The following is a 19,409-nucleotide window of genomic DNA, read 5'->3' as shown; positions in this document are numbered from 1 at the left end:
AGGAATCTCAACATGGCCTGGGGTCCAAATGAAAACCACCAAGCATCCATGTTGATCAAGGAGAGAAAGGGAGCCCTGGATAGCGATGACCGACAGAAGCACTGGCTGATAGCATGCAAACCGTTCAATGAGTCCCTACAGATAGTGAAGGAAAGTCCTGAGCATGCGCGGATGTGGTCCAGTGCACGCAAGATTGCTACCAATTCTGCTGTAAAAACACTTCAGCCATCGGGCAAGGAACGAAGTTCTGTGCATTGCGCATAGGTGTAAGCAAAACCAGTGCGGCCAGCAACCATGGAGCCATCAGCATAAATCACTTCTGAACCCTGGAATGAACTGAGGAAACAGTAGAATTGGTGGCAAAGAGCCATCAGAGGGACATAATCCTTGGAATTGATTGAGAGATCAAGACAGAGCTGTGGCAGAGAGACGCATCAAGGAGGGGTATGTGCGTGAGCAGAGAAGCGAGGCGGTAAAGGTAATTGCTGAGGCTGAGGAAAGAGCGACTGAATGCAGACAGCCACGGTAAGCCCACATCGTAGCCACCACTGCGGCAGGGTGATTTCCGTGTCTGGATAAGAGAGACCATAACTTGGGTGCTTTGGGGTGCAGCAATGCGGAGCGCATAAGATATCAGCTATTGTTGGCGCAAAACTGGCAGTGGTGGAATCCCCGCCTCTGCAAGAAGGCTAAGTACGGAGCTAGTCCAGAAGGCACCAGTCGCAAGTCGGACCCCACAGTAGTGGATGGGGTCTAGGATCCGCAGCGTCGAAGGCAACACAGAACCACAGACAGGACTTCCATAGTCTAAATGAGACTGGACCAATGCTTGATACAATCGCAGGAGAACAGAGCAGTCTGCACCCCATGCGGTATTGCACAGACACCTAATAACACTGAGATGGGACCAGCACGTCCTCTTCAGCTGGCGAAGATGAGGGAGCCATGTCAACCGGGCATCAAAGACCAGACCCACGAAGCGATGGGTGTCCACTACCTAGAGGGGCTGGCCATCGAGGAACAGTTCCAGATGGGGCTGGACTGTACAGCGATGGCAGAAATGCACGACACGTCTTGGCCGCCGAAAACTGAAAGCCATAGGAGACAGCCCGTGAGTGCGCCCGGCAGATTGCCCCCTGTAGACTGCATTCTGCAGCGCCCATTACGGAGGAAGCGAGGTAGATACAAAAATCGTCAGCACACAAAGAGGGGGACACTGTCGGCCCATGAGCTGTCACCAGGCCATTAATTGCAATGGTAGTGCAGCCTGGAAAGGAAAGGAGACTGCAATAGCTCGGGGAAGGGGGGGAGGGGGGGGGGGGGGGCAAGAAGAGGAAGAAAGCCATTGTGCACTCATCTGCATACCAGGTAGAGTCATTCCAGATGTGGAAAGGGTCCTTCTGAATGTCATGAAGAGCACAGGGTGCAGCCAACTGCAGGTGGTGGCTCACATCGGTACCAATGATGTGTGTCACTTTGGATCGCAAGAGATTCGCTCTGGTTTCAAGCGGCTAACACAAGTAGTAAAGGCTGCCAGTCTTGTTTGCGAGATGAAAGCTGAGCTCACCACTTGCAGCACAGTTGACAGGACCCGTTGTGGACCTCTCGTAGAGAACTGAGTGGAGGGTCTGAATCACGGACTCAGTTGGTTCTGCAACCATGTAGGCTGCAGATTCGTCGACTTGCACCATAGGGTGGTTGGTTTTCGGGTTCTGCTGAATACATCAGGAGTCCACTACAACCAGGCGGCGGTGGCTGCATGGGTAGCAGGAGCTGTGTGGCATGGGCTGGGCGGTTTTTTAGGTTAGACGATCTCGGGAAAACACACAAAGGGCTACAGGCCAAAAACAGGAAGAACGTAGATACGGGAACCATCGGTGTGAAAGTTGTAAATTGTTATAGTTGTATTGGGAAAGTACCAGAGCTCCAAGTGCTAATAGGAAGCACTGATGCTCAAATCATTACACGCACTAAATGCTGGCTACAGCTGGAGATAAGTTCAGCCACAGTTTTGCAAAGAACCTAACAGTGTTTCGGAAAGATAGGCTATACACAGTTAGTGGTGGTGTGTTTGTTACTGTTACAGGTTGTTTAATTTGTCGCGAAATTGAAGTAGATAGTTCCTGTTAATTAGCATGGGCAGAGGTCATTCTTGGTAACTGGAATAAAATAATAATTTGATCCTTTTACTGACCACCTGACGCAGATGGTACAATTGCTGAAAGGTTAAAAGAAAACTTGAGTTTAATTTCAAAACACGTACCCAACTCATACAGTTAGTGGTGACTAATTTACCCTCAATATGTTGGCAAAAATACATGTTTAATTCCAGAAGTATGCATAGAACATTATCCAACTTTGTGCTAAATGCATTCTCTGAAAATTATTTCGAGCAGTTAGTTCACGAGCCCATGCAAATAGTAAATGGTTGTGCAAACACACTTTATCTCTTACAACAAATAACCCTGAGCTAATAATGAGCATCAAAACAGATAATGGCATTAGTGAACACAGGGTTGTGATAGCGAGATTGAATATTGCAACACCCAAATCATTAAAAATATACGTCTTCAAAAAGCAGAAAAAAAAAAAAAAAAAATCACTTGACACCTTCCTGAGAGACAATCTCCACTCCTTCCAAATTGACAATGTAAGTGTAGATCAGATGTGGCTTGAATTCAAAGAAACAGTATCAGCAGCAATTGAGAGGTTTATATCAAATAACTTAACAAATGACACAGCTGATCCTCCTTGGTACACACAACAGGTCCCAACACTGTTGCAGAAACAACGAACAAAGCATGCCAAATTCAAACGAGTGCAAAATTCCCAAGATTTGTGATCTTTTACAGAAGCTCGAAATTTAGTGTGACTTCAATGAAAGATGCTTATAATAGTTTCCACAACAAAACTTTCTTAAAACCTTACAGAAAATCCAAATAGATTCTCGTCATATGTGAAGTAAGCTAGCAGCGAGATACAATCGATGCCTTCTCTGCGCGATAGCAATGGAAATACTATCGACAATAGTGCTTCCAAAGCAGAGTTACTAAACACAGCCTTCCAAAATTCCTTCACCAAAGAAGACAAACTAAATATTCCAGAATTTGAATCAGGAACAGCTGCCAGCATGAGTAACGTAGAAGCAGAGATCCTCTGAGTAGTGAAGCAACTTTATTCACTTAACAAAAGCCAAGTCTTCTAGTCCAGACTGTATGCCAATTAGGTTCCTTTCAGAGTATGCTGATACAATAGCTCCATACTTAACAATCATATACAAGTGTTTTCACTCGATGAAAGATCCATACCCAGAAACTGGAAAGTTGCACAGGTCACACCAATATTCAAGATGGGTAGTAGGAGTGATCCACTGAATTACATGTACATATCATTCACGTTTATATGCAGCAGGATTTTGGAACATATATTGTGTTTAAACATTATGAATTACCTCTAAGAAAACAGTCTTGACACATGGTCAAGATGGATTTAGTAAACTTTGTTCTTGTGAAACACAACTAGGTCTTTACTCACACGAAGTGCTGAGTGCTGTTGACAAGGGATTTAAAATTGATTTCATATATAGATTTCCAGAAGGCTTTTAACACTGTACCACCCAAGAACTTTTAGTGAAATTGCATGCTTATGGAATATCATCTCAGGTATGTGACTGGATTCAGAGAGGTCACAGTTTGTAGTAATTGATGGAAAGTCACTGAGTAAAACAGAAGTGATTTCTGGCATTCCCAAGATAGTGTTATAGGCGCTTTGCTGTTCCTCATCTATATAAACAATTTAGGACACACACTGAGCAGCTGTCTTAGCTTGTTTGTATATGACACTGTCGTTTACCGACTAGTAAAGGCATCAGTACATCAAAAATTGCAAAATAATTTAGAAAAGATGGTGCAAAAATTGGCAACTGACCCTAAATAACGAAAAGTGTGAGGTCATCCATAGGAATCCTAAAAGGAATCCATTAAACTTCGATTACGTGATAAATCAGTAAAATCTAAAGCCCATAAATTCAACTAAATAGATAGTAATATAATAGAAGGAAACATTCCACGTGGGAAAAATTATATATAAAAACAGAGATGAGGTGACTTACCGAACGAAAGCGCTGGCAGGTCGATAGACACACAAACAAACACAAACATACACACAAAATTCAAGCTTTCGCAACAAACTGTTGCCTCATCAGGAAAGAGGGAAGGAGAGGGGAAGATGAAAGGAAGTGGGTTTTAAGGGAGAGGGTAAGGAGTCATTCCAATCCCGGGAGCGGAAAGACTTACCTTAGGGGGAAAAAAAGGACAGGTATACACTCGCACACATGCACATATCCATCCACACATACAGACACAAGCAGACATATTTCTGCTTGTGTCTGTATGTGTGGATGGATATGTGCGTGTGTGCGAGTGTATACCTGTCCTTTTTTCCCCCTAAGGTAAGTCTTTCCGCTCCCGGGATTGGAATGACTCCTTACCCTCTCCCTTAAAACCCACTTCCTTTCGTCTTCCCCTCTCCTTCCCTCTTTCCTGATGAGGCAACAGTTTGTTGCGAAAGCTTGAATTTTGTGTGTATGTTTGTGTTTGTTTGTGTGTCTATCGACCTGCCAGCGCTTTCGTTCGGTAAGTCACCTCATCTCTGTTTAAATAGATAGTAATTACAATTTGGAACAACTTAAATTGGAAGGAACACAAAGAGGATGTAGTGGAGAAGGCTAATTAACAATTGTGTTTTATAGGCAGCCCACTTAGAAAATGTACTAAATAGATCTACTAAAGAGACTGCCTACACTACACTTTTGAATACTGCTGTGCAGTGTGGGATCCTTATCAGATAGGACTGGCAGAGTACATCGAAAAAGTTCAAAGAAGGGCAGCACGTTTTGTATTATTGTGAAATAGAGGACGGAGTGTCACTGAAACGATACAGAATTTGGTATGGACGTCATTAAAACAAAGGCATTTTTCACTGTGGCAGAATCTTCTTACAAAATTGCCATCAACTTTCTCCTCTCAATGCAAAAATATCTTGTTGGCACTGACCTACACAGGGAGACACGATCACCATAATAAAATAAGGGAAATCAGAGCTCGCACTGAAAGATATAGGTGTTCGTTTTTTCCGTGCGCTGTATGAGATAGGAATAATAGAGAATTATTGTGAAGGTGGTTCGATGAACCCTCTGCCAGCCCCTTCCTTAAGTGTGATTTGCAGAGTATCCATGTTGGTGTGGGTGTAGGTGTAGATGTACGTACAGACAGCACATGAAGGAGTCTAACACAATGTTAGTGTGCTAGAAAACACTAATATCTTATGCAAAGATAAATAACTTCATAGACATTTTCACACAAAAATCGTGTTTAATAGTATGACATTCTGTTACACTTAAACGCAGCATTATCATTAGAAGACCTGCCCTTCTCACAACTATCTTTAACATCCAGCAGTTCGACACATTTGCTACGTAGTGTTTGGTGATTAAATCTGAAGGTTCAATTGCTTATTTGTAATCCAACAAGGAGTCAGTAAAAGCCTGCCTGGATACACACTGACTCTCGGATTATGGTACATCTCCCAGAACTTTAATATTGCCAAGTGTCACCTCAACATGAGACAGAGGATCCCATCTACAAGATGTGATCCTGACAGGACATGACAGCTCCATGAATGTGCAAGACAGTACACACCAGATGACCTACCAGTGGTACTTTCAATCTGTCACAGTCTGAATACTGAATTAATAATCTAAGCATAACTTTCAGTATTTCAGGGTTACATGTGGACCTTTGTAATATTTCCTAGTCACTGACAGTCAAACTGGATACCAGTAACTGCTGAAGCTATTGAACACATGAAGATAATGGTTCACATCAAATTACTTGTGACCAAATAACAATAAACCAAACATTCTGAAAATTAATTATTTTACCTGGAACAATAACTTATGCATACAAAACATTAACAGAGACTGACTGAAATTTCAAGTTCACAAACTTCCAAGAAAAAGCAAACCTACAAACAAAATTTATGGATAGTACCAAACAATGGTAAGTCCAGGTTGCAATATCAACAATTATGAAAAGGATAGATTGCTCCTCACCATAAAAATGAAGTGCCTGTCTACAACTCGGCACAACAAAAGGACTGTTACAGACTGAGCCTTCAGGCAAAGCCTCATGCAGAAAAGCGTAAGCCTTCTGGACTGGCTTTATGACAATATGATAGATAAAGAAGGAAAGAAATTATTTATTTACCTATTTTACTTGCCAAGATTACCATGCATTCTACACGTTTTACATTACACATCTTTCAGTAAAGCTGTTATACTACATTCAGAAATAAAAATTTACACTAGCACATATACTGTTTATATTCATACATGATAAGTACAGCAATGATTTGAAATTACAGAAGGCGAGTTTTTAGTTGTGAGGGCTAGTATCAGTGAGTATGAGAGAGATGTGTGGAGGACGGAGAGAAGAGCAACATAAGGGAAGAAAGATGCTGTGACTCAGAAAAAGGAAAACAGAAGGGATAACTATGAAAAGAAGATACAATAATTGACTTATCTATTTAATGGGGGGGGCAGGGGGGGGGGGAGAAGAGTTAGCCTTACACGTTAATTTTTGAGGGAAACACTATGCGGATGGTGGAAGGAAGTGCTTTAACTTCTTAAAAGCACCAGGGCATTGAACTGCATGCATACTGCGGGGAAATTTGTTCCAGAGGTGAACTGCAGCCATAGCGAAAGATTTTTCTGATGTTTTGTGAGTAAGCACTGCTAGAATAATAGGTAAGTGGGACCTTGTGAGTCAATTATGATGGCACAAAAGGTGTTTAATCTCTGATGTGAGGTAATGGGATGCTTGTGTACTGTGGAGCCAATAAAGTACACATATGTAGGATAGTCACATAATCTGTCTGACCACAGCCAACCTAACTGGGTATACGAAGCACTGACATGGTCAGATCAATGGATGTTGCAGATGTAATGCACCAAAACATTCAAGACAGATTCTAACCTCAAGTTTTCACTGCTTGAACCATGTTCAATTACATCACAATAGTGGAGGCTGGATAGAAAGAGTGCTTGCACAAGTTTATGTTTCCCATCCTAAGGAAATACGTTACATAACTTTTTGAGAGCACAGAAGCAAGCAGAAGTCTTCTGGCACATTGAGACAGTAGTCTCTCCTAAGTTAGAATGGTCATCCAAAGCTACATATGAGTTTTCTGATATGGTACTGAAATACCATTAAGCTGAATATGAGGCAATTGTTTGCAGAATTCTTAATTTATTAACTTCTTTTAATTAGCACAATCCACATGCTCACTTAGGGACTTTGATAATTTGTAGCCTGAAGTATCTGAAGTAAAAACTAGTGGAAAATCCACTCTCCAGCCTCCATGTATTCCCACATTTAAAGAAATCTGAGGATTTGCATTGGTATAAACGTATGTTTCCCAGAAATCTGAAGCTTGCTTTACCACACATCTGCTTTGACTCGTTACATCTTTAAGATGATGGCTAGTTTAAAGCTTGTATGATATGGCCAGCTTGACATCACACACTAAACATTCAAACAGACACAACCTATGTAAAAAATATTTACTTCCAGAATTAACTTTAAACTAATCAGACAAGTGTGGGAATTAGACATTTTGGGCAGAGGAAAAAAAAAAAAAAGTGCAAGTCCTAAGAATGAGGGCATACCAAAACAAATACTAGTGGGGGAAAAAAAATTAAAAATGAAAACCTCGTCAATCAACCACCACAATGAAAAACTAGGGGAAGAAAAGGCTGTCAGAAACTTCAGCCTAGCTATATAGCTTCTATGTCTATCACAATACCACGAACCCACACACAGCTCCAAAATCTCATTTGACCTATATAGCTTCTAAAGATGCCATGATACAAACAATCCACAACTGGCAGAATTAACTGCTATCAAAACCAGACCAAGATAATGGCAGCACACTCCACAATATTCACCACTATAAACTACTATATATGAACTTAAACTACCAACCCAAACCACAAAATCATAGAAAGCTACTCTAACGAATTTCAATATCAGTTACAAATATTAGCACCCCCCCACTAAAAACTAAACCATTACTGAAATCCATTACTCCTTACCCCTTGGCACCATCCACCTGATACCCGCCCCCAACACAATACCAACATAAAACTGTAATTAACTACTACTAATATCATTCATAATTTCAGAAAAAAAATACAACTCAGTCCAAACAAAAACTAACACAAACTTAACTGACCCCCTCCTTCCTTACAAAACACTGAAAACCACATTAAACACCCTCTCCCAAGTGACCTCCAAATATCAAACCACCACATGTATTCATCCCTGGTTTGAGAAGCAGCAACTTCAGTCAGTCTCAAATTCACTGAACTGCTAACATTTCACACATTCCTCCATGAGGCCATATAACCAGAGAAATCTAATCGTAGCAGCAATATCATTATCCATAGCAGCAACTAACGAATGAAAACAAAATTTTGTTGTAAGAGCCATAGCAAGTACCAAATGAAAAATGTAAGTTAAATTTCAAAGCATTAACAACATTACAAACTAACAATTCCTAAACAAAAACTAATCAGTAGCCAATTACTAACGACATTAAAGTAACTTACGAACTCCCAAAACACTGAGCAATACACAGTACTAACTCCAATGCCACGCTAACATCAATTGCAAATAATTTACAAACAAACATCCCAAGCTTAAGTCCACCACTGCTTTCTCCAGCATGCCACCTGCAAACACAATTCAATTCAGAGACGTTGTACCACAATGTCGTCACACAACATAGTTACATCCCGTGTCAAAGCTGACGGGCACTGTAAACTTCAGTTGACCATCTTTCTCTGCAGGGATGGTAACTTGTCAGCAGATCTTGTGTATGATGGCGTTCAGAAAGAGTTAAAACAAGCACCATTCATTGCACTTCATATTTCTTGTATTAGTCTATCACAATATTCTTTCACCTGGGAAAGGGCACTTCTGTCGACTTATCCTGAGTTTTTATCTTGACAATTCACAAGGACCCTCCGAACCAATTTGGAGTATATACACAGGTGTCTTTAAATCATTCACAGTGCAATGCATTTTCCTTAGCCATCACTGTACTTGTGTGTAATGTAATGTCACACTACATTTCCAGTAACAGCCATGCAAAGCCAAGTGCAATAATATCATGGTTGACTAATACATCAATAAGCACAGAATGTTTTGCCAACCTATAAACAACCCAAATAATGCTCAATTTAATCAGGAAACTAATGAAGCATTCAATAGCAAATTAAAGTAGATCAGAACTAACCCCAACAAGGTATATAATGACTGCCAACCAACAGTATTGAAACCTGCCTTAGGTATTCAAACATGCATTAAAGTTACCAAAGTTCCCACACTTATTCATCCTCATATTCATATTCATGTACGTTAGTGTTCCATACCATCCTCAGTATTATTCCTCTCCATACCTTCGTAAATCTTACATCAAATATTAAAAACTATTCTTAACTATTCTGTTTTTGGTACCAAACAAACTAATTACCATATAGTACACTTTCATATTCCTGGATTTCCAAAAAGCATCCGGCACTGTGTCCCATTGTAGATTTAGTGGAGGTGCGAACATATGGAATAGGATCCCAGATATATGAGTGGCTCAAAGACTTCTCAATTAACAGAATACCATAAAAGTTGTCCTCTACGACGATTAATCAGAGACAAGGGTATCGTCATGAGTGCCCCAGGAAAGTATGATAGGACTGCTCTATTCCTGTATAATACAGGGTCTGACAGACATGGTGAGCAGCAATCTGCAGCTGTTTTCTGATTGTGATTTGGTGTATGGGAAGGTAATATTGAGTGACTGTATGAGGATACAAGATAACAGACAAAAATCTCTTTTTGGTGTGTTGAATGGTAATTAGCTCTACATGTATAAAAATGAAGGTTAATGAAGATCAGTAGAAAAATAATCCTGTAAAGTTTGAATACTGTATTAGTAGTGTGCTGCTCGACAGCCACCTCAGATATCTAGGTGTAAAGTTGCAAAGTGATATGAAATGGAATGAGCATGTAAAGATTGAATGGCTGACTTCGGTTTATTGGAAGAATTTTAGGAAAATTTGTAAAGGTGACCACATATAGGACACTAGTACGACTTGCTCTTGAGTACTGCTGTATTGTTTGGGACCCCCAGCAGGTCAGACTGATGGAGGCCAGCAATTCACAGGCAGGCTACTAGTCACCAGTGGGCTCAAACAATGTGCTTTGGGAACTCAAATGGGAATCCCTGGAGAGTAGGCAACATTCTTTTCGGAAACACTATTGAGAACATTTAGAGAACCAGTATTTGAAGCTGACTGCAGAACGACTGTACTGCCACCAACGTACATTTCCCCATAAAGACCACAAAGATAAAATAAATCTTGGGTTGTATGGAAGCATACAGACAGTTCATTTCTCCCTCACTATCTCCCAGTGGAACAGGAAAGCCAATATGCTTTGAGTACCAGGCGTGAGTCGTGCTTCGGTAGCTCAGATGGTAGAGCCCTTGCCCGCGAAAGGCAAAGGTCCCGAGTTCGAGTCTCGGTCGGGCACACAGTTTTAACCTGCCAGGAAGTTTCAGGAAAGCCAATGACGGAAATGACTACTACTAATACTAGTAGTAGTAGTAGTAGTAGTAGTAGTAGTAGTATCCCTCAACCACACACAATACAGTGACTTGCCAAGTATATATGTAGTTGTAGAATGTAAAAATATTGGGCAAACCACGTTAAAAGCAGAACAATAATCTGAACTTTAGGAGAAAAAAAAAAAAAAAAAAAAAAAAAAAAAAAAAAAAAAAAAAAAAAAAAAAAAAAGGACGACACACACACACACACACACACACACACACACACACACACACAATACTCTCAATGAAATTTAATGAGAGATGAGAACTCCATGGCTTTATCACCATCCAGGACATTAGGCTGTCTAATGTCCATTTCCTTCATCATTCGCACAAGTTTAATAGTAGTAACGAGTATCGAATGGGCTCGTTAACATTGCTCTCCCAGCTGTTAATGTTGACCTCTGGGTTGACACAAAAGAGCGAACTTTTTACAAATTTTATGAGGTAAATATTTTTCTTAAGCTTTCAATATCAATATAGATGGCAATACTTATAGTTCTAGCATGCTAGAATGAAGCAGTATTCCTCAGATGTCAACTGTAATGAAGTTCCCAATGATACACAGTGACTCAGAACACAATATCAGACGTATCAGGTCATGGGTTTCCAAAGGTGATATCAAATGCAGTTTCATCTTGGTAACACAAAAATTCCACACAAACTAACGTGACAGAACAAATTATAGAATACTAGTATAACAATCCAGACCAAAATAATAAGCATATACTGCTTATGTAGTACTAGCCTGTGTGAATTCACATATATAACTAATTTTAAAATAAAAAGTCAAAACTATCATTAATATATAATATGTCATTCTGCCCCACAGTACGCCTACAGAATCACTCTGCAGCTCAAACTTAAGTGTTTGGCAGAGTGTCCAACAGTGGAGAAATGTGTCATTAATATGTGTAAGCAGATGCTTATGGAAGTACACCATCCATATAATTCAAACTCCCAACTTTTTTTTTTTTTTTTTTTTTTTTTTACACAGCTAGTGATGTTACATTCTGATAATTTTTCTTTTGCCTCATAACATTTAGTACCACGGGATCTGAGACTGTGACCACATCTTATACCCAGAACTGTTGTTACTTAAATTATATGGGATTTTCTTTTGTTCTTAATTACGAACGCACAATACCAGGTTACGACAACAAGGGTTCATATAAGTTAAGATCTACTGGGATGATTTCCAGATCTTTTATTACACAGCATAATTTTTTTCCTTCAATGTTTGGTTGGAGTATCATGCTAACGACACACAATACATATGTAACTTTCCAAAGTTTCATGAGGCACCTGTAAGGAACCAGTCATCTTCATACAGTTATCAAAATTTAAGGTAGATTTCTGTTGATTGGCATAATCAATGATTAAGAACTGTCAAATAAGTGTCAGTAGCCTAAATGACTCTAGAGGCTTCACAGACTATCCAACTAATTCCACTATTTGTTCCTTGTGAAAAAAAAATCATTTATTGGAGTATTTCACTACAACACAAAAGGCTGAAAACATAGAAGTTTTACTTCTCTCTGGACAATGGAAATACTGATCTTATGCCACAAGATGTTTTAAAGTTTCTTGAGTTTTAAATCAATACCCTCATTCCATCTAATTAGGTGCTCAAATTCTTAAAAATTGCTCTAGTCATGAAAATTTCAAGAACTAATATTTAAAGATATAGTTTTCTGACCACATTTGTGCATGTCAGTTCCAGACTAAAAATTGTTTCAATCTGTAGAACATAAATGCACAACAAATTGCATCTATCTCAATTTAAAAAAAAAAAAAAAGTATGGAAAGCATAGAACACAGCTTGGCTTCACTAAGTATATCAAGCAGGTATAAACTTGTTCTTGCAATGGCCATTTCTTAAAACAAAATCAGCACACAAACTAGCCCCAGTAAACTCCTATCTAGAATGATTTTGGCCTAAAACATAACCGAAGTCACGAAGACTTTAAGAACTAATGGGTCCTAACTAATGGGCAAATTTCTGGAAGTGGTAGTATGGACAAAACACGACAAAAAGCACAGTAACATGGGCTCTAAAATGCATTCCATAAGAGGTATGAGCACTTGTTCAATCAAAGAGGTGTTTCAAAGATTAATAAGTGCTCACAGCTGCTAAGGTGTGCATTTTAGAGACCATGTTTACTGGATTTTTCCCCCTTGTTGTGGTCCAAGAGTGAATGAGTGTGTGAGTGTGTGTCAGAAAAAATAAATTATAGCTTATTATTGGGAATATTTTATGAGTTGGGTGAAGCATTATATTTTATGAACTGTGAAATCCCCATGCAGAAGTGGAAATATTATGGAATAGCAGATAGTTAACTTTTACAATATCACCACAACACAGAGCAAAGCATCAGTTCTGTGTCCACCACGTAGCAATAGGCACTCAGAATTCTAATCAGCATGGTGTGCCACAGATTCTGTTTTGGGTCCACTGTCCCTGATATATATACCAGTAATTTGCTCTGCAAATTTTCTCTCTCAAACACACTCACACTCACACTCACACAGAGAGAGAGAGAGAGAGAGAGAGAGAGAGAGAGAGAGAGAGAGAGTAAACATTAAACTGTAAGTGTATTTGTAAACAAACCAATATCCATTACCTTTTTACACTAGAAATAAAAGTATTACCTCAACATAAGCTGCTGGGAAAAGTCCAATGTCTCCTTTGTGGTTCTGGCCTTCCCACCAGCCTTCTCCAACATCTTCTCGAGTGACATATAGTACTTCTCCTGGTTCAATTGAAAGTTCTGCTGTGCCAGGCTCTCCATCGAATGCGTACAATGCTCTCACCTGTGAGATATTTCCCGTGTCATATCGAAGCCAAAATATAATTCAATAAAAGTCTAACACTTGCACAGTTTGATGAAGAAATATCCAATACCAGATCGTAAGCATATATACTAATGTTAATACAACTGAATACTAAAGTTCATACACTAGTGTGCAGAATCAAAACACTACTGACTAAAAAAAAGGTTGACATCACAGACGTCGCATAAACACTCAATTGGTTCGACTATCAGTAACACTACACCAAATGACAAATTAACCTAAAATCGCACAATTTTCGTGTTTCGGGCGCCTGCTAAGTGGACTCGTTTGATTCAAAACCGTCTGAGATACACCAAAAGAACAAACACATAACGTTTGTGGAAACAAATGTCACAATTTTTCGCGATATTTGCACTGCAGCCTACGTGTCAAGTATGTGTCATCCCCAGCAGGTCTATGCTTAGAATTGTCGCGAGGTTACTTCTTTTTCCACCAAAGCACTATTATAAACTGTTTACACTAAACACAGCTCTTCCACGACGTAACGCACCTTACCTGCTTACCCGCCATATCACCATTTAATGCTGTCAATTAAACCATTACCGCTACTTTTCTTTGATCAAACCAATAACATTCAACGAGAGGGCGTGCCTCAGCGCTACTGAACTACAAATGGTCATGATCTTTGGATCACGTTAATCGTAAACCCAACGATTTCGTGAAATTCATTATTCTGAAGAACATGAACGTGCCAATATTTGTCGCTGGGGATTGTACAGTTGTTTACTTATTAGAGGAATAAGGAAGGCTACGCAAGCTAATGAGCTACAGATACGAAACTTCAGTATCCAGGCAAGACTTACGCGTTTTTGACCGAAGAAGATGTGATATGAAAATAATTTGTTATGTAGCTTCTGAACTTTGTGCACAAGGAACTAATTTTAGGAGCAATGTTAATTATAAAATTAATAATTGACAGATTATAAGACCTGAATATTCAAATTACTTTGGAACAGTTCGCAGCTGCGTCTCCAATTAACAATATATTGGTGGTGGGAAAGCGTACGCAATTTAATTTTCTTTCCTCCCGTGCAGATAAACTTTTTTCGTGTTTCACCTAAGTATCCAGATTGATTAATATGTACATGTGATACCACAGCGATCGGACTGTGTATAATGAAAAAATGGGCAGTAGGCTAGTAACTTGCAATTAGACCTGAGTTGTGTTCCATATGGTACACCAGTGGCGGCCGCTGAGGCATTCCCATTGGTGGTGCCAAAAAAACTTAGTTTGCTAGTATCGAACGTATTACGGAACTTTGTCGATAATTCATATATTTCATAAGATATTATATCAAACAAAACGTTCAGAGAAACAAAAATAACACTTATTACAACAGCGCCCTTCTTATGCACAGCAAGAGATTGATATATTCCTGTAGAATATGATAGCAAGTTTTTGCATAAGAAAGAGAGCGAGAAGTTGCTTTAGCTATCTTTTTCGCATGTCTGCATGAGATATAAAACGTAACACTAACTCCGAAAGTCTCTCTCTCACACACAAATGCACACACGCGCACGCATATCAACAGCACAATTCTTCACTCCTCACAGGGTACATTCCGTCACTTTAACGAGGAAATCGCAAGCAGGGGGTGTTTTGATGTATGGGTGCTTAAGATACCGGTAGAGATCGGTCCTAAACTATCACGTAACGACACCACCAACTTCAGCTAACAATTGCGCTCTAGCCGTTACCAGATGATTTATGTGCTCCGCTTTGCTTTGAGTTATGCTTGCTGGTTGTTTCCTTTTCTTATTTTGAAATGAGTGCAGAGAGTAATCTTGCCCTGTCACAGGATTCGAATATGACTCTCACGAGCCGGCCGAAGTGGCCGTGCGGTTAAAGGCGCTGCAGTCTGGAACTGCAAGACCGCTACGGTCGTAGGTTCGAATCCTGCCTCGGGCATGGATGTTTGTGATGTCCTTAGGTTAGTTAGGTTTAACTAGTTCTAAGTTCTAGGGGACTAATGACCTCAGCAGTTGAGTCCCATAGTGCTCAGAGCCATTTGAACCATTTTTTTGACTCTCACGACGCCAGATGTAATCAGCGATCCATATGCACATTATTATATCGGTTTGCCTACCCAGGAACGCAGAACACGGACGTAGGCTGCCAGCCCTGTGAGAGGGAGGCGTAACTTGTTTCCCCACTCCGCTCTTCTCCCCTCGACAGCCAGAACTCATCGTTTGGTTCACGTTCGCGGGCGACTGTCAGAAAAATGTCTGCTACAACATTAGTGCCAGTACGAGAAATAATAGAGCATGTATAAATTATTCGAACTTGCAATCTGGATTTTGCGAACCAAATTTAATCAAATTACCAACATTTAAAACTAAAAGTAGTGTATTCACCAAAAGCAGCAAGTTCATGACTTTGGGAAGACAGCTTCAAAATAATTAGTAGGAACAACACTGCAACTTGATTCGTCACTCCTTCTTGTTGGCAAATAAATCTGTCATCTCAGTTTGAAATGTTCAATTTTTACACACAAATCACTTTTCACAGGATAGCAACCCCAAGGCACTCATTCTTCTTTCGTGGTCTTTCATAGGAACGTTTTAATTCTCTTGAGCATTGAAAAGCACCGCTCAATGCCTGATGTCGAGATACGCGTCTTGATTAGTAGTTTCAAAACTTTAACAGTCTCGCAGAATGTGTCACAAGGTTCATCCTTTAGAATCAGCGAAAGAAATGCTACTGCTCTCAACTCAAGCCTAGCGTAGAAAACTTGAAGCTCACCCTCAACTATCTTTTTTCCAGAAATGTGTAGGTGTCTTTAATTTCCAGGTATTTGTCAGGAAACTCTGTGACGTACTTGTCAAACTGATTTACATCAAATAATTTGACTGCAATGAGGTGTCCAGTGAACTGAAAACGTAGTTTTATTTCAGAAAGGATGACATCGCACATTTCCAACGTATCTCCTTTTTTATGCCCATAAAGAATCTGTGGCTTCTTAGCAGGCATCGTTTCATCATTTAGAAACTAATCTCGTTAAGGATGGAGTCGGTATCATCTCTGCTGTTTTGCATTACTGCTTCAAAGTTCTGGTTGTCTTGCGTTGCTGTGGTCGGTTCTGTTATCTTCTTCTGAAGCTGACTAAAAAGTATGTCTTATAGAGAAATGATAGCCAGAAAATGAATTCGTTATCTTGCAGTCTTTGTTTGTGTGAACCAGCTTTTTCAATAGTAGGAGGTAGTTATGCTCTCACTTGTTTCAGTAACATCCATAACAGTAATAAGAACCTGAATGGTATGTAAAAAAGATGCGGGCTTTGCGATTAACAGAGGCTGATGTAGACATAAAGTTGAACTGATTCGCATAACAATGGATGTAGTTTGCGTTTGGATATTTGTCTAATTTCTGAACCCTGTTCGACTTGTCGTTCATAACGTTTGCACCATCGTAACTCTGAGCTATTAGTTATGCTCGATCATCGACAATTAGTGGTTCAATTTCTTTCAGAATACTCTCAGCTATAGATGAGCATTCTGACTTTCTGGATTAACAAAGTTCCAGAAATCTTTCAACAGCTTTTCCGTTAACAACACAACGCAAAACAGTTGCCAATTGAAATTCGCAAGACACAGCTGTGCTTTCATCCGCGATTAGCGCAACATATAGGCACGTTTTATTTCTTTACGAACTTCATCATGGTACACCTCGAATGTGCAATGCAGCAGCTCGTTCTGAACACTCTTAGAAATGCCTTTGAACACTGATGCTTGAATGAGATGAACTTGAAGACCTTTATCCAGTTACTTGCTGAACTGAATTAGTTTCCAAAAAAAAAAAAAAAAACCCTAATTTTGAGAGGCATCAGATTCATGGTGGCCCCTGAGAGCCAGTTCCAAAGCACCACACTACTGAATGCAGTTTATAATTAAGTTCAATATATGTATCTATTCTTTTTTAAACGTTTGTTGTGGCTGTCAACTGTTTGTCTATATTGCGAATCTAATTTCTGCTGAATGTTGGTTTTTGGCTAGAAATGAAAGACTAAGGACATTATTCATGTGTCACTTTGACATTTCATGCACTTTCATTTTAGACCATACATGCCCTATATTAGTTATTCTGGTCTTACACCAATTCACATCTCCCCCCAAATGACATCCAAGGAAAACAAAAAAACAGTGTTGATTTCTTCAAAACCACAAATCCATTCCTTCTTTTGGTAAATTTCTGGATTGAACTTGCACATTAGAGACGGGCATCTTTCTGGATCAGCTAAAAACATCCAAAATTGTTTCAATACTCAAAGCTGGTGACAAAGCTAAAGTGATAAACTAGCGTCCTATTACATCCATCAAAATATTGGTAAAAATAATGCACAATAAGTTAATAAAGTTTATAAACAAAAATGGAGTATTAGCCATTTCTCAACATGGTCTCTGAAGTAAGAAATTAACTCAAATGGCAATCTATGAATGCATAAGCACGGTTTTAAAAGCCATTGATGAAAAACAGCAGGTATATCTTTGACTTAAATAAAGTTTTTGACATAGTAGACAACAGAAATCTTCTAAACAAGCTTGAGTATTTTGGCATTAGGTTATTAGAAAATGAATGGATTCGTTCATGTCTCAGTGAATGCAAGCAAAAATTAGACATTATACATGTAGTTGAAAAAGCACAAGTAGTCTCAGAATACCTGTCAGAAGAACGCCCAGTCACCTATGGGGTACCTGAAGGGTCAGTAATGGCACGTCCTTTTTCTGATGTGTACAGGGTGATTTTTTTCACCCGTGTGCAACTCTAGGGATTGATCGATGAGAGGATACAGAACAAAAAAGGTATAATGAACTTATGTCTGGAACTGCATGATTTCCATGCTAGAGACCATTTATTCAATCATACACTGTTACAGAGACTGCACTCTATTATAGGCTGTACCATGCAGCCACAGCTACAGTATGTGTTGAAAATGGTTTCCATGTGCCTAAACACAAGCATGTTCACACCATAGCATGTTCTGTCTCACTTGTTCAACTGGGGCAGGCTGCATCCAAACAGTGTCAAGGCAGTATGAATATGCTGTTCTAGTGTCTTCAAATCTGCAATTATCTCTGCATACATGATATTTCTGAGATGGTCCAATAATCAGAAATTGCACGTTTTGAGATCTAGTGAACGAGCAGGCCATCCAACTGGACACCCTCATCCGATCCAGCGACCAGGGAAGACACTATTGAGATGCATCCAGACATTAATAGTCAAATGGGCTGGAGCACCACCATGTGGCAGCTACATAACCCTTCGAATCATCAGTGGCATTTCTTCCAGCAGGGGAGGCAAAGTCACCAGAGAGAAATGCCAGTAATTCCAACCTGTTAGGCTATGTGGAAGGAAGACTGGTCCCAAAACACAGTCGCCAATTATCTAGGCCCACACATTCTGGCTGCACTGATGCTGATGATTCGCTGTCACCATACCATGGGGGTTCTGTATACTATCCCACAGATGAGTGTTATGGAAGTTGAACATACCACTCGGTGTAAAGGTGGCCTCATCTGTGAATAGGATGGATGCCACAAATCCGAGATTTGTAGTTGCCTGGGGAAGAAACCAGTGAAAAAACTGCCCACAATGTAGAAAGTCTGTCACTGGTAAGCCCTGCAAACGCTGTAAGTGATAAGGGTAGCAACAATTGTCATGTAGAATGTCTCACTTACCCTGCACATTTGGGCCAATTGTCTGGTACTGACATGACAGTCGCCTTCCACAGTGTTAATTACATTTTCCTCCAAGTCTAGTGTCTGAACATTTTGGGTACATCCTTCATGATTTCCTGCTTCCTGAAACGACCCTGTCTCAGGCAAAC

General features: G+C 39.8%; 1 protein-coding gene across 1 annotated transcript in view; it reads right to left on the bottom strand.

The window, feature by feature from the left end:
* LOC126470664 (sorting nexin lst-4) overlaps positions 1-14,228 on the bottom strand; it is a 98,795-nt gene extending 84,567 nt beyond the window's left edge. Inside the window, exons 1-2 of the mRNA XM_050098658.1 lie at positions 14,077-14,228; positions 13,378-13,539 (exon numbers count right to left, since the gene is read on the bottom strand). Of these exons, the coding sequence (XP_049954615.1) occupies positions 13,378-13,539; positions 14,077-14,091 (177 nt within the window). The 5' untranslated portion in view covers positions 14,092-14,228. The remainder of the gene's footprint in view (positions 1-13,377; positions 13,540-14,076) is intronic.
* Between the last annotated feature and the right edge of the window lie 5,181 nt (positions 14,229-19,409).

Source organism: Schistocerca serialis, chromosome 3 (genome assembly GCF_023864345.2).
Source record: "Schistocerca serialis cubense isolate TAMUIC-IGC-003099 chromosome 3, iqSchSeri2.2, whole genome shotgun sequence".
In the NCBI taxonomy this organism is placed as follows: Eukaryota; Metazoa; Arthropoda; class Insecta; order Orthoptera; family Acrididae; genus Schistocerca; species Schistocerca serialis.
Note: the sequence above shows the minus strand (reverse complement) of the source record. Positions and strands in the feature narration are given on the sequence as shown.